This window comes from Otolemur garnettii, unplaced genomic scaffold (genome assembly GCF_000181295.1).
Source record: "Otolemur garnettii isolate 467f Iridium unplaced genomic scaffold, OtoGar3 scaffold00002, whole genome shotgun sequence".
Taxonomy (NCBI): Eukaryota; Metazoa; Chordata; class Mammalia; order Primates; family Galagidae; genus Otolemur; species Otolemur garnettii.
Genome location: NW_003852397.1, coordinates 3,600,818 through 3,616,706, shown reverse-complemented (window position 1 = coordinate 3,616,706; position 15,889 = coordinate 3,600,818). Strand labels below are relative to the sequence as shown.

The 15,889-nt window shown below is 48.6% G+C and overlaps 1 protein-coding gene across 1 annotated transcript in view; it reads left to right on the top strand.

Moving 5' to 3' along the window:
- The window catches only part of BEND3 (BEN domain containing 3), a 24,855-nt gene extending 11,836 nt beyond the window's left edge, over positions 1-13,019 (top strand). Inside the window, exon 3 of the mRNA XM_003781575.2 lies at positions 10,674-13,019. Coding sequence (XP_003781623.1) covers positions 10,674-12,920 — 2,247 coding nt within the window. The 3' untranslated portion in view covers positions 12,921-13,019. The remainder of the gene's footprint in view (positions 1-10,673) is intronic.
- The last annotated feature ends 2,870 nt before the right edge of the window (positions 13,020-15,889 follow it).

The window sequence follows — 15,889 nt, the reverse complement described above, 5'->3', positions numbered from 1 at the left end:
TTTTTTCTTGATAGCCAGAGATGATGTCCTTGGTAAAAGGAACTGCTGTAAATGGTCCTTCCCTCTCTTCGGATGCGTTGGCTCGCACCTATAATCCTAGCACTCTAGGAGGCTGAGACAAATGGACTGTCTGAGCTCAGGAGTTGAGACCCCCATCTCTAAAAAAAAGATAGGCAAACATGGTGGCAGGTGCCTGTAGTCCCAGCTACTCTGGAGGCTAAAGCAAGAGGATCACTTGAACCCAAGAGTTTGAGGTTGCTGTGAGCTATGATGCCACAGCAGTCCTTCCCCCTTTTTTTTTTAAATACGGAGTTTCACTTTGTCGCCCTCAGTAAAGTTGCTGTGGTGTCACAGCTCACAGCAACCTCCAGCTCTCAGGCTTAGGCGATTCTCTTGCCTCAGCCTCCCTAGTAGCTGGGACTACAGGTGCCACCATAATGCTCAGCTATTTTTTGTTGTAGTTTGGCTGGGGCCAGGTTTGAACCTGCCACAGGTGCCGCACACAGCAGTCCTTCCTTTAGTGATGTGGTGGCCAGGTCTAGGGGGAAAAGCAGCATTGTCCAGTCCTGTGCTGAGGTCTCAAGTCTTTGAGCAGCCTGTGCCTTTTTGCAGAACTGTGGTCTTCGCAGCTCTTCCCAGCTCTTCCCTTCTTCCTGTAGGTGGCTGAGGTGGCTGGAGTTAGGTGTTTCCCTGTCTCTAGGGGAAAGGCCCCAGCCAGTTGGATTTGGGTACCTCCCTGCCCTCAGGTCACTTAGGCTCTGATAAAACCTGGATGGGTTTGGCGCTGGGTAAATAGTTTCTTCTAAGGAAAGGCTTTCTTAAGACAAAGGGAATGCTCTGGAGTATTTCAAAATGGTTCTCTTCCCTTCCCCCTGCTGTAAGCATAAGGGATTTTTCTGTGATCCTCATTGTGAGAACCTGGTAGAATTCTAGAGATAAACCTCGTGGAAGGGTGAGGACCCCCTGATGAGTGGGTCCCACTGGGGTTTTTAACTCTCAGACTTGTCCACACTGAGTCTCCAGCCTGTCATCAATTACACTTGAGGTTTCCCCTCTCGGCCCTGGTTCCCCTGGAGGTGTCTGCGCTGGTAAGTCGTGACTCTCTGTATTGACCTGTGTCTCTCTCCACTTTGGGGGCAGCAGCTTGCCCCATGACCTTTCCTATCTTACAGAGCTAAGGAAAGTTGTTGATTTTTAAATTTGTTCAGCTTTTTACTTGTTAGGATAGAGTGGTGACTTCTAGGCTCCTTACAGCATTGCCAGACTAGAAACCTGCAGCCACTTTGTGTCTTTTTATGGCCAAATAATATTCCACTGTCTGGATGTACTGCGTTTTATCCATTCAGCAGTTGATGGACTTGTGGGTTATTTCCACTTTTTGACTATCATGAATAATGATTGAACAAGACATTTTCTAATGATGCTCAGAAAAAATATTCAATTTTTTTATAACTAAGAGCATTTTTTTTTTTTTTTGAGACAGAATCTTACTATGAGTTGTGGCATCACAGCTCACAGCAACCTCAAACTCTTGGGCTTAAGCAATTCTCTTGCCTCGGCCTCCCAAGTAGCTGTAGTCATTGTTGTTTAGCAGACCTGGCCCGAGTTTGAACCTGCCAACCCCAGTGAATGTGGCCGGCACCCTAACCACTGAGCTACAGACACTGAGCCCTAAAAGCATTTTTTTTAAGCAATAATTAGAATAGCCTACTCTTGCCTAAACTAGCCACTTGCATACTTGTGATCTAGGGAAAGGTTTCAAGCATGGATTGGGCAGTACACTGAGTAGCAACTACATTAAAACCCATAGGTCCCAACAACTACTGGTACTTGCTGTGTCAAATGGAAGTTACCAGATGGCTAGTCAGACATCATATTTGGAAAACAACCATTTCCTTTTTCTTATATATTATTTTAAACTATAATTTCTTTTTTTTTTTTTTTTTGAGACAGAGCCTCAAGCTGTCCCCCTGGGTAGAGTGCCATGGCATTACAGCTCACAGCAACCTCCAACTCCTGGGCTCAAGCGAGTCTCTTGCCTCCGCCTCCCAAGTAGCTGGGACCACAGGCGCCCGCCACAACGCCCGGCTATTTTTTGGTTGCAGCTGTCATTGTTGTTTGGCGGGTCCGGGCTGGGGATTCGAACCCGCCACCTTAGGTGTACGTGGCTGGCACCTTAGCCGGTTGAACTATAGGCGCTGAGCCCAGGCTGGTCTTGAAGTCCTGAGCTCAAGCAGTCCACCTGCCTGGGCCTCCCAGAGTGCTGGGATTACAGGCATGAGCCACTGTTCCTAGCCTATGCTTTATCTTTTTAATAAGTTCCTCTTGTCATGGGATCATAGAGAAGGGATCATCTTCATACTCCTGGGGATGGAAAGGGAAGGGAACGTTCCTATGATTTATATTGTACTTAAAGCCTTCAGTATGTAAAGCAAGTCAGTAGATCTGGCATGGGGCCAGCACTCCCATCAGCTTTACTGGGTAGGAACTTACTGTGGTATGAAGGTCGCATATCTTCTTGGTCCAGTGGGGCACCAAGCTTTGGCTGGCTGGAGCTCAGGTATCAGGAATGCTGACACATTTGAGGAAAAGGGAACCAAAATGCTTCTGAATATTTCAAACATGGCTTGTCCGGTCTACATACACTAAAATGCTTACATGTGTTTATTATGCTTTTCAGTGGACTGGATACAGAAAGTAGTTCTAACAATTAGATTCTGGAAAAGTCATGGTAGGCGGCACCCACCGCTCAGTGGGTAGGGCGCTGGCCACATACACCAAGGCTGGTGGGTTCGAACCTGGCCTGGGCCAGCTAAAACAACAACAACAAAATAGCCAGGCGTTGTGGTGGGCGCCTATAGTCCCAGCTACTTGGGAGGCTGAGGCAAGAAAATCGCTTAAGCCCAAGAGTTTGAGGTTGCTATGAGCTGTGACGCCACAGCACTCTATCCAGGGCCACAGCTTGAGACTCTGTCTCAAAAAAAAGAAAGAAAAGAAAAGTCGTGTTAAATCCTGGGCTTTGTGTGGGTGTTTTATTTGCTCTGTTAATTTTCCTTAGTACATGTAAAGTGAGGTTGGGAATCTGTGCTCTCCCTCCTTGAACTCCTTATAGAAAGGTATCATGAAGTTGAGGCAATATTTCCTTTTTAAAAAACTTGTGTAAGTTTGTATGTCAATAAATCAATAGTCTTAAACCCTGGGGACTTTAGGATAATCCTTCTGTTTTATGAAATTATAATGTAGTTTGCCTTTTCAAAATAGTACTAATCTTAAAGTAAATAATTCCTTATCCTTTTCTTTTTTTTTCTTTTTTCTTTCTTTATTTTTTTTTTAGAGACAGAGTCTCACTTTGTCCCCCTCAGTAGAGTGCTATGGCGTCACAGCTCACAGCAACCTCCAGCTCTTGGGCTCAGGCTATTCTCTTGCCTCAGCTTCCCGAGTAGCTGGGATTACAGACACCCACCACAACACCTGGCTATTTTTTTGTTGTTGCAGTTTGGCCGGGGCCGGGTTTGAACCCACCACCTTCGGTGTATGAGGCTGGTGCCCTACTCACTGAGCCACAGGCGCCACCCATTCCTTGTCCTTTCCCCCCTGGCTTTTCTGAGCCTCCTTACACTTTGAGGGGGTGGGACAGGGAGTATGTGCTGTTTATTGAAGCACTTTTACCACCTGAGACAGGAGGAACCTGGAGGCTGCAGCCAGTGATAATCAAAAACTATAGAAAAGAAGTTCATAGTTATCAGAAGATATTGAACAAGTAGCACCATCCCATGTCTTATTCCATTTGATTCACATACTGAATTAACATCACCACCAGATGAGCAAACTCAGGCACATAAGTTAAAAAGCACCAGGATGCCAGTGGGGCACTTGCTTCCTCTAATGAGTATCAGGAGTGGTTGAGAAAGCACACAGCTCACAGCAACCTCAAACTCTTGGGCTCAAGTGATCCTCTTGCCTCAGCCTCCCGAGTAGCTGGGACTTTAGGCACCCACCACAACACCTGGCTATTTTTAGAGACAGGGGTCTTGCTCTGGCTCAGGCTTGTCTTGAACTTGTGAGCTCAGGCTATCCACACGCCTAGGTTCTAATGTTTCAGTAGGGACGGGGTCTCACTCTTTCTTAGGCTTGTCTTCTCAAGTCAGGCAAACCACCCGTTTTGGCCTCCCAGAGTGTTAGGATTATAGGTGTGAGCCACCATGCTCGGTCTCCTGTCACCTTGATTCATCCTCCCTGCAAAGTAAGATACCAGGCAGCAAGGGGTCTATAGAGGGGAAGCTTGCTATGACTTGGGTTCTTCCCCCATGTTCACTGGTTTCTTGTGAGTCAGTAAGATGAGATAGCTCAGGTGAGGAGCCCAGCACAGGCCTGCCCCAGGTCAGCCTGCAGAAATGTTCATCTCTTGCCTCTGATACCCTTGTCTCCACTTTCAACTCCTGTGACCCTCCACATTAATAGAATGCAGTCAGTGTGGGACCATCAGGAGAGGCCACTGGATGCCCAATAAGATGGCTCAGGCCTGCGCACCATTCAGTGAGAACACAGGCCATCAGGAGGGCAGAGGCAGAACCCAAATGCAAAAGTGCTTCACGTTCAAGCCCCCATCAATGCTGATGACTTGTTTTATGAGTGACAGTTAGTATAATGCCTAGAGAAAATTAAAACCTTTCTGTAATGAAGGGCTGTGTGAAGACTTACTTGGCACCTCTGCTGGAGAGGTGCTCCCTAGCCAAATACAGCAGATGTGGACGGTGAGTAGCCAGCGTTTTTATTGGTAATCATCTTTTTGTTCACAGAAGTGAGGGTGATGTTCAAAGGCTATATGCCAGGCAGAGGTTAGCTTTATTCTCCTGGTGGGTTTTGTTTTTGTTTTGTTTTGTTTTGACATCCTAAAATATCATTGTGGTTTGTTTTTCAAGGGGAGAATAGAAATGCCATCTCACTCATGCAGTGTACACCTCCCACCACCTCCTACGTGTCAGTTACCGCGGTGCGAGTGGGGGCTCCTACGGAGTCTCACCCAGCCACAGCAGAGGTACCATGGCCATTCCCATCTCAGTCAGGCTCAGACGGGTCACACTGCTCAGCCTGCCCGATTGTATCAGTGGCCCCAAAGCCTAATGGGATGTGTGTAAAGTGCAGGAGAAGCCTTAGCTGCATTAAGATTTTATTGTCTTGGCTCGGCACCTGTGGCTCAAGTGGCTAAGGCGCCAGCCACATACATCTAAGGTGGCAGGTTCGAATCCAGCCTGGACCCACCAAACAACAATGACGGCTGCAACCAAAAAATAGTGGGCATTGTGGTGGGAGCCTGTGGTCCCAGCTACTTGGGAGGCTGAGGCAGGAGACTCCCTTGAGCCCAGGAGTTGGAGGTTGCTGTGAGCTGTGAAGCCACAGCACTCTGCCCAGGGGGATAGCTTGAGGCTCTGTCTCAAAAAAAAAAAAAAAAGATTTTACTCTCAGGTTCAGCACCTGTAGCCACAGTGGTTACAGCACCAGCCACATACACCGAGGGTGACGGGTTCGAACCCGGCCCAGGCAAGCTAAAACAACAAAGACAACTGCAACAACAACAACAACAAAAATAGCCAGGCGTTGTGGCGGGCGCCTGTAGTCCCAGCTACTCGGGAGGCTGAGGCAGTAGGATCACTTGAACCCAAGAGCTTGAGGTCGCTGTGAGCTGTGACTCCACAACACTCTAGAATGACACTGTGTCTTCAGACTTACACTTCTTTCTTCATTATAGTTGCTTTTTCTCCCCAGAGTTATATATCTAGAGGCATCATAGCCCATTCTTCATCCTGCCCGTGTACTATCGGCTGCTGCAGGGTAAGAGTTAGGACCGCTGTCTGGCTTGTTCCCCGTGTGCCCCGGGCCTTGCCCAGTGCCTACTAGATGTTGGGCACTCGGTAGCATTTGTTTACTGGTCCTAGGTGGTATAGTGCTCTCCCAGACCTGTTGCTAACGAGGTCTGGTCACTTGATGATGATGATGATGAAGATAATCCTGTTGAAAATGAAAAATGCAGGTGCCATTTCTCACCACTGTTACTCCAGGAGCGGGCCAGCTCCCTAGCTGCCGTTTCACATGGACTGTCCTGATGTCACTTTAAACCTTGACTTCCTGCATCCTTGAGGCAGCCTGCTTTCTGGGTGTTCCAGGTTGCAGACTCACTGAGCGCTATTTAGCCACTCATCCTTCACTGAACAAGTTTAGTGACCATTCTTGCATCTGGTGTCCTAAAGATGGTATCTGGTACTTGGAGCATCTCCATGGTGACCTGGTCCCTGGGATGTCACTGGGCAGGAACACCTGGAGTCCTCCTATAGTCTACTTACCCCTCACTTATAACCCAACATCATTTTTTATGTTCATTGAAATTCTCCTGCTGAGAGATTTGGGCATTCCCTCCCAGGTCTCCGGGCACTGGCAGGCGAATGAAGTGCCCTGCTCAAGATCCTGGCGAGATGCTGGCATTGCAGAGCCTGAGCTGTGCCGCAGAGTTCCCATATGGTTGGAAGATGAGCCTCAGAGAATTGGGAACGTGTCAGCCAGTCACCCAGTGCCAAGTAGCACAGATTTAAAGATTTCTTGATGCTCCTAGACAGCTGAGCCGAGATTTTATCATCGGCAGCAAAGGCAGCCAGCCCGTCATCACCTTGGCAGCATTTGTGGAATTAATTGGAGCACTGAGTTGACAGGACACAGTGTGGGGCTATCTAAGAACCTTCTCTGTGTGGTGTTCCGTGGTGAATTGTGTATCCGGGGTTTCTGGGAGTGAGGAATATTGCCCTCTACTGGGACTCTTAGCATTTTGAATTCAAGCAGTGTAGCCAAAAATGTTCCTGTTGACAGCAGTGTTTCTAACATGCTTGGTGGAAACCGAAATATTTGTATTAATGAAGCTGAATATTGAGAGCATAGAGGGGTTTCCAGTTCTGATATACTCCCATTCCCTGCCTGCAGTAGGAATGTGGGTAGTCAAAAACTTGTATTCTTTGTTAGAATTCAAGTAATTCACCCAGAAACTCGGCTTGGTACTTATTTTCTATCTTGGACATTAATTAGGGCAGGTGTCCCTCTAGAACATGGGCTCTGGTTGCACGATATGTGAATGGTGAGCTCTGTCTGCACAGAATCCCTTTTTAAATGTACTAATTAGACCACTTGTAAAGCAAAGACTCTTTTTCTGAAATCACTCCTAATAGTTATGATTTGAAATTATTGGTATTACAGATTCAAATTTCTCTATATTAGTAAAACCTCAGTAATCACATGGTCCATGACACCTCTGAAATTATTTTGATGTAATAGAATTTAACGGTGAATAAATTGCTAAAAATCTAATTTACATTCTATAGGAATTAGCAAGTAAGGCACTTTGAGCTTATTAGGGTGGCTCTTTTCTTTTCTTTGCTTTTCTTTTCCTTTCTTTCTTCCTTTTTTTTTTTTTTTTGTCTCAAGCTGTTGCCTTGGGTAGAGTACTGTGGCATCACAGCTTACAGCAAGCTCAAACTCTGGGGTTTAAGCAATTCTCTTGCCTTAGCCTCCCAAGTAGCTGGGACTATACGTACCCGCCACAACACCCGGCTGTTTGTTGTTACAGTTGTCATTGTTTAGTTGGCGTAGGCTGGGTTTGAACCCGCCAACCTGAGTGTATGTGGCTGGCACCGTAACCACAGAGCTACAGGAGCTGAGCCAAGGTGGCACTTTTCAAGAGCAACCCAGGGTCATAAATGCACCTGACAGAGCCAGCTGTACAGCTCAGTATATGCATTTGTGCATCAATACATAGACACACAGAGAGATAAAACTTTGCCAAATTTATTTTGTGCCATGTACTCTGATATTTCCTGTCTTTCTTCATGTCTTTCATTTTATTATTACTGTTTTTTAAGATAGAGTCTCACTCTGTCACCCTAGCTAGAGTTCAGTGACAGCTCTCACTACATCCTCAAACTCTCCTGGGCTAAAGTGATCCTCTCGCCCCAGCCTCCCAAATAGCTGGGACTACAGGCACAGGCCACCACACCTAAATTTTCTGTTTTTGGTAGAGAAGGGGTCTTGTTCTTGCTCAGGCTGGTTTCAAACTCCTGAGCTTAAGCAATCCTGCCTGAGCCTCTGAAAATGTTAAAATTACAGGCATGAGCCACCTGGGTGAGACTTTTTTTTTATTTTTTAGAGATAGTCTTACTATGTCACCTTCGGTAGAGTGCCATAGCATCAAAGCTCACAGTAACCTCCAACTCTTGGGCTTAAGTGATTCTCTTGTTTTAGCCTCCCACTAGCTGGGACTGCAGGCACCCACCCCAACACCTGGCTATTATTTGTTGTAGTTGTCATTATTGTTTTGCAGGCCGGGGCCAGGTTTGAACCCACTAGCTCTGGTGTATGTGGCAGTGCCCTAACCACAGAGCATGGGTGCCAAGCCTGGAGACAGAGTCTTTCTTACTTTGTTATCCTAGGTAGAGTGCCATGGTGCCATAGCTCACAGCAACTTCAAACTCTTGGGCTCAAGTGATCCTCCCACCTCAGCCTCCCGAGTAGCTGATATTACAGGTGTCTGCCAGGATGCTTGGCTAATTTTTCTATTTTTAGTAGAGACAGGGTCTCCAACTCCTGAGTTCAAGCAGTCTACCTACTTCAGTGCTAGGATTATAGACATGAGCCACCATACTTGGCTATAATAGTAAATATTTACGAAGTTTCAGTGTGATTCTGACTGGGGCTCAGTGTTTTACATGCATTATTCATTGAGTCCTCACTACTAGGTGCCATTACTTGCCCCTGAGTTACTCGCAGGAAGATGAGATTTAAGAGGTCGCACAGAGGACATCTTTGCTTGAGCTCGGTCTGATCTATGCCTTCATACCTCTCTGTCGGAGGTCCTTTTCCTTAGGCTTATTGAAGGTGGTGGAGCACCCTGCCTCGCTTTCACCAGCCGTGCGTGGGATTGAACAGGCATTCAGTGACCTCTTCTGTGTACCTGTAGACTCAGGAATGACATGATCCCATCACTCAGTGTGATGAGGATGGGGACCACTTGGTGAGGAGAGAAGGAGCACTTTCCTCTCCCCCAAAGGAACAAGGGAGGTGGGAGGCCACCCATGGCGGATCCCCTCTACCTGAGTATGTCCCTGCTTCTCTGCTCTTGGGGAGTGGTGGTGGGGATTGGCATGTAGGAGGGTCAAAGGGCCAGGTGCCACTGACCCTTCATTGGCTTATACACACAAACTCCTAGGACAGTTTTGGCCAGGCTGGGTGAGGTGGCTCACTCCTGTAATCTCAGCACTCTGGGAGGCCAAGGCAGGTCGATTACTAAAGCTCTCCTGGAGGTCAAGACCAGCCTGAGCAGAGAGAGACATCATCTGTACTAAAAATAGAAAAACTAGCCAAGTGTTGTAGCGGGTGCCTGCAGTCCCAGCTACTCAGGAGGCTGAGGCAAAAGGATCACTTGAGCCCAAGAGTTTGAAGTTGCTATGAGCTATGACGCCACAGCACTCTACTGCGGGCAATGAAATGAGACTCTGTCTCAAAAGAAAAAAAAAACCTTCAAAAATATGTCATCATCTGTGATCATCTTTTTATATGTACACGAGGAATATATATTTTGGTAAGTTTCTGGGTCACATTTAACACTGGTCAAAACCCAAGTTTCTTAGTTTATGACTGAAATGCAATGAATGGTACATATTAAAAGTACACAATTTGATAAATTTAGACATACGTATATACCAATTAATCCATTGCCACTATACGTATATACCAATTAATCCATTGCCACTATCAAGATAATAAATACATCCATCACCCACTAAATTTCTCTAAGTCCTTTTGTATTCTCCCTGCCATCCCTCGGCCATCTCTGATCAGCTTTTTGTCACTCTAGGCAAAATTCGTACTTTGTAGAGTTTTATATACATAATAAATGTATGCAGCATGAACTCTTGTCTGTGTGGCTTCTTTCACGCAGCAAGATTATTTTCAGATTTGTCATGAGTACCTTGTGTACTGTGGATATCTGTAATTCATTTCTTCTTACTGCTGAGTAGTATTCCATTATGTGATATAAGAGCTTATCTATATATACAATCGCACACAGACTTTATGGCCACCCTGTATGATGCTTGTTGCTAAAAAAAAAAAAAATTGGAGTTTCCATTCTGTCTCAGTTGTCCAGGCTCCAAGATACTCGGACTGGCCCTTTTCAGATCCAGGACAAGCTGTAATTGCAGACGGTGGAAGGCTCTCTGCCGTCTGTTTCTTCTGTGCCTCTCCTAGGAGCCTCCCCACTGGAGACGCCTGTTCTCGCAGGGGCTACAGGCTGGAAGGACACGCAGCAGCCTTCTAGAGCTACCATGGGCAGGAACCACTGTCTTCTGTCTGAGAGCAGAACTGAAGCCTCGGGCAGCCTTCCTGTGCTGTCACTCTTGTCCCACGCCAGTGTCTGTGCTTGGCCTCCTGATGAGCCTTGCGGGCAGAAGTCCAGGGCTGTGTCCTACATGGCAGTGGCGCATTTCTGGATGGCAGAGTGATTCAGAGTAAGGGAAGCAGTTTCTCACTGCTCCCAAGGTTGACCTCAGAGCCTCTGTGTGTGACATGAACCCGTGTCTAGTGTAGTAAGTCAGAGCACCCACCTAACTCTCTGGGAAATGCTTTTTGTTTTCCAGGCATTGCTAGCAGGCATGCGGAATCGTGAGAACAGCTCACCTTGCCAGGGCAATGGAGAGCAGGCTGGCAGGGCCAGGAACTCAGGCTCTGTGTGGCTAGGTGAGGACGAGCCCTGCGGCGACACCACCACCCCTTCCTACAAGAAGCCTCTGTATGGCATCTCACACAAGATCATGGAGAAGAAGAACCCTCCCTCAGGGGACCTGCTCAACACTTATGAGCTCTTTGAGAAGGCAAACCCCAGCAACAGCCCCTCTCCATTGCGGCTCCTGAATGAGCCGCAGAAACGGGATTGTGGCAGCACTGGGACAGCCTCAGACGGGGACCCCAACATCTACTTCCTGATCCAGAAGATGTTCTACATGCTCAACACTCTCACATCCAACATGTCGCAGCTGCACAGCAAAGTGGACCTGCTCTCTCTAGAGGTGAGTCGCATCAAGAAGCAGGTGAGCCCCTCTGAGATGGTGGCCAAATTCCAGCCGCCCCCTGAGTACCAGCTCACCGCAGCAGAGCTGAAGCAGATCGTGGACCAGAGCCTGTCGGGCGGGGACCTGGCCTGCCGCCTGCTGGTGCAGCTCTTCCCGGAGCTCTTCAACGACGTGGACTTCTCCCGTGGCTGCAGCGCCTGCGGCTTTGCTGCCAAGCGGAAGCTGGAGTCTCTGCACCTGCAGCTCATCCGCAACTACGTGGAGGTCTACTACCCCTCGGTGAAGGACACTGCCGTGTGGCAGGCCGAGTGCTTGCCCCAGCTGAACGACTTCTTCAGCCGCTTCTGGGCCCAGCGGGAAATGGAGGACAGCCAGCCCAGTGGCCAGGTCACCAGCTTCTTCGAGCCTGAGCAGGTGGACACTAGCCATTTCCTGGACACCAAAGACCAGGAAGAGGCCCTGTCCCTGGACCGGAGCAGCACCATCGCGTCGGACCACGTGGTGGATACGCAGGACCTGACCGAGTTTCTGGATGAAGCCTCCTCACCCGGGGAGTTCGCGGTCTTCCTCCTCCACCGGCTCTTCCCTGAGCTCTTTGACCACCGGAAGCTGGGCGAGCAGTACAGCTGCTACGGGGACGGCGGCAAGCAGGAGCTGGATCCCCAGCGGCTGCAGATCATCCGCAACTACACGGAGATCTACTTCCCCGACATGCAGGAGGAGGAGGCCTGGCTGCAGCAGTGCGCCCAGCGTATCAACGACGAGCTCGAGGGCCTGGGGTTGGACGCGGCTAGCGAGGGCGAGCCCGCACGCGACGACTGCTACGACTCATCCAGCCTGCCCGACGACATCTCCGTGGTCAAGGTGGAGGACAGCTTCGAGGGCGAGCGGCCCGGCCGGCGTTCCAAGAAGATCTGGCTGGTGCCCATCGACTTTGACAAGCTGGAGATCCCGCAGCCTGACTTCGAGGTGCCGGGCGCAGACTGCCTGCTGAGCAGGGAGCAGCTGCGCAGCATCTATGAGAGCAGCCTGTCCATCGGCAACTTCGCCTCGCGCCTGCTGGTGCACCTCTTCCCCGAGCTCTTCACGCATGAGAACCTGCGCAAACAGTACAACTGCAGCGGGTCCCTGGGCAAGAAGCAGCTGGACCCGGCCCGCATCAGGCTCATCCGCCACTACGTGCAGCTGCTGTACCCGCGCGCCAAGAACGACCGCGTGTGGACTCTGGAGTTCGTGGGCAAGCTGGATGAGCGCTGCCGGCGCCGGGACACGGAGCAGAGGCGCTCCTATCAGCAGCAGCGCAAAGTCCACGCACCAGGCCCCGAGTGTAGAGACCTGGCCAGCTATGCCGTCAACCCCGAGAGGTTCCGAGAGGAGTTTGAGGGCCCCCCGTTGCCCCCCGAGAGGAGCAGCAAGGACTTCTGCAAGATCCCCTTGGATGAGCTGGTGGTCCCCGCGCCCGACTTCCCGGTGCCTTCTCCCTACCTGCTCTCCGACAAAGAGGTACGCGAGATCGTGCAGCAGAGCCTCTCCGTGGGCAACTTCGCTGCTCGGCTGCTCGTCCGCCTCTTCCCTGAACTCTTCACCGCCGAGAACCTGCGGCTTCAGTACAACCATTCCGGGGCCTGCAACAAGAAGCAGTTGGACCCCACGCGCCTGCGGCTCATCCGCCACTACGTGGAAGCCGTGTACCCCGTGGAGAAGATGGAGGAGGTGTGGCACTACGAATGTATCCCCAGCATAGACGAACGATGTCGCCGCCCCAACAGGAAAAAATGCGACATCCTCAAGAAAGCCAAGAAAGTGGAGAAGTGACGACCCCTGGGCCACCCAGAGATTCGGGGTCACAGGCTGAGCGATGGGCACCCTTAGGACTGAGCGTTACTTGGGAGCACGCGGATGGTATCCACAGACGGGCACCTTATGTCAGTGGGGAGTGGCTTAGTACATTTGCACACGTGGGCACCCACCAGCCACAGGAAAGAAGCCTCCAATTGGCTTCTCATACTTAGGATTTTTGTCCTGTGTTCCTGGTGGTGCAGCCTGAGCTGGGAGAGCCAGCTGAGGGAGCGTGGTTCACTCCCTGGTGGTGCTCCCCAACCCCTCACAACTTAAAATGCAAACTCAGCAACTCTCTTGCTCCTCTTCCCACATTTCACACCTTCCATTTTTATCCTTTTTTAATTAAAAATAATTTAAAATTGATTTTTTTAATTAAAAATAAATGGGGGCCATTTTACTTAGGAAACAAGTCTTTAAAAGTGCCATGTTCGTGCACGATGGCTAATCATAGATTTAAGTGGCATAGAGACTTACTTTACTGACCATGTCTTTTATGGCTGATTTTAGAAGAATCAAGATGCCCCTAGGATGGCAGTGAAGGGACTGGAATGGTGTCAAGTCTTTTGCAGCCATCTCCAAGTTTCCCTCTGCTGTGGTGCCCAGGAAGGCTTCCAAGCTGTGGTGTGGCCTGTGGCCATTGCCGCCTTGATGGAGTGCTGTACTCTCTGTAGACAGAACACTGGATGATAACTGATATGAATGTCCATAAACGTGGAAACATGTTCGCAATGTCCTCATTTGAGCTGTGTCCTGCCACTGTCCCCGTTCCCTCTCCACGCGTGGTTGCTGGTTGGTGGGAGCAGACATGTTGCCTCGGAAAATAGTGTGAGGCATTTGGCTTCTTGTTTGATTTGAGGCTGGGCCTCTGTGGGCTCACCAAGAACTTCACTTTCTGAGTGTGTTTGTACAAGACCTGAGTTCTGGGAGCTGTGTGGTGACGTCCCCAGACCTCAGTGTTAACTCCTCCATGCAGCAGCACGTCCTGTTCCTCAGGCCGGTCCCAATTCTGGGGCCCTCTTGGGATACTTGGCATTGGAAGGACACAGGCCATCTCAAATGGGGCTCCCACGTTCCTTCTTGGGGTCCACTCAGAACCTTCCCCTTGGACCCCGTAGAACAGTGGTTCTCAACCTTCCTAATGTCTCCTAATGCCACAACCCTTTAATACAGTTCCTCATGTTGTGGTGACCCCCAACCATAAAATTATTTTCATTGCTACTTCATAACTGTAATTTTGCTACTGTTATGAATCGTAAGGTAAATATCTGATATGCAGGATGTATTTTCATTGTTAGGGGTCGCGACCCACAGGTTGAGAACCACTGCCATAGACGGTCCTGCTGTCCTACACCTGGCCCATCCCTTGGCTTTGGGGTGCACATCTTTTCTCTTCCCCACTGATTGGGAATGTCAAATTACTCGAGGCCAACAGCAGGCTCTCCAACCAGGACATTTCCCAACAGGTAAAGTCCTTAAACACAGTTTTACCTAGCTAACTGTGGTGGCCAAATGCCTGAGAGGGAAAGAGGGAAAGGAAATTGTCTGACACAAACTACATCCATTGTACGAGAGACCCAGAAAATTAACTGAATCACACAGGGTAGTCTTAAAACCCTGTGGAATGTTACAGATTTAATAACCTAATGGCTTAATATTTGCTACCTTAAAATGCAGAGATAATAGGAACAATCTGTGAATTTTCTTCATACAGTTGAGAAGGACTTCAGTTCTAGTGGGTATAGGGCATAATTTTGCCTGTACCCAGTGGGCATTTTTTTAATAAGACATAGGGTTTATGAGCAATGTAAAGTTGCTGATACAACTTTAGTAAATTTGCTTTTAGATGTCATTTACAGATTATTATGTTGAAACTGCAAACCTAAATTATTGAAATTTAGAAATGCACAGGGACTTAATGACTCTTGCTGTCACACACCCACACACGCACATACACTTCCTACTAAAAAATGAAGTGAGATAAAGGGGACCTACATGAATAGCAAGTTCAACTTCTTTGTGCCTGGATAGAAGAAGGGGCTGGATCAGCCAGGAGATTCACTTTCCCCTGTCCCTCGGGCTTTCTCTGTGCCTTAGTCTCTCCAGCACACACACCCACACGCACGCACGCACCCTACCCAAAGATGGCTGTGGCACCTTCTTGCCAGTCCCGCTGGTTGGGAAGGTCCCGTGGAATTTGTTCTGGTCTCCAGGATGCATCCAAGAGGATTCCAAGCCATGTAAGAATTGCCCTGCTTCCTAGAGGGTAGAATGTGACCCTTCAACTTTTAGAAGCACAATCAGTTAGTAGTAATTTTTTTTAAACTCCGATGTTTCTGCTTTAGAGAAATCGATAGGTTCTAGGGATTAAGTACGTTCCTTTTTTGGAACCATATTTTGGTGGTTTTATTAATCCCTTCTGTGTTTAGGGCTTCTTCCCACAGAATCTCACAGTCCCTTTTTCAGTGGAGAGAGGTGGATATGGATACTCTGGGAGCTGTTTCCTGTCACTCTGGACCGTCATCAGGAAACACCGGCAGGTCCCGTGTTCTGTCTGTGTGGGGTCATCACCTGTTCCTCACAGGTGGCTCCAGTGGGTGTTTTCTTTACATGAAGCAATAGAAGTACAAAAGACTTATTTTTTCAAAATTTAATGTGTTCTGTGAAATCCATGGGCAACCCTTTGCCTTCCCTCCCCCCTCCATCTAAATTCTTTAGTTTTTACTTGTGTTTTGGAATTTTTTTTTTTTGGCCTTGTTTCTCAAGGACTAAAAAATTAGCGCACATTTTGATGTTAAGTGAAATAGTAAGTCACAGTAGGTGGTAGTCTTCATCATTTTCTGTTAGTAAGTTTTTAAAGAATGTATGAAGATAGTCATGAATGTACTGAGTGCTGGAATCCTGCTTCAGTTCACCTTGGCTGTGTCTACATGACCGGGAACGTT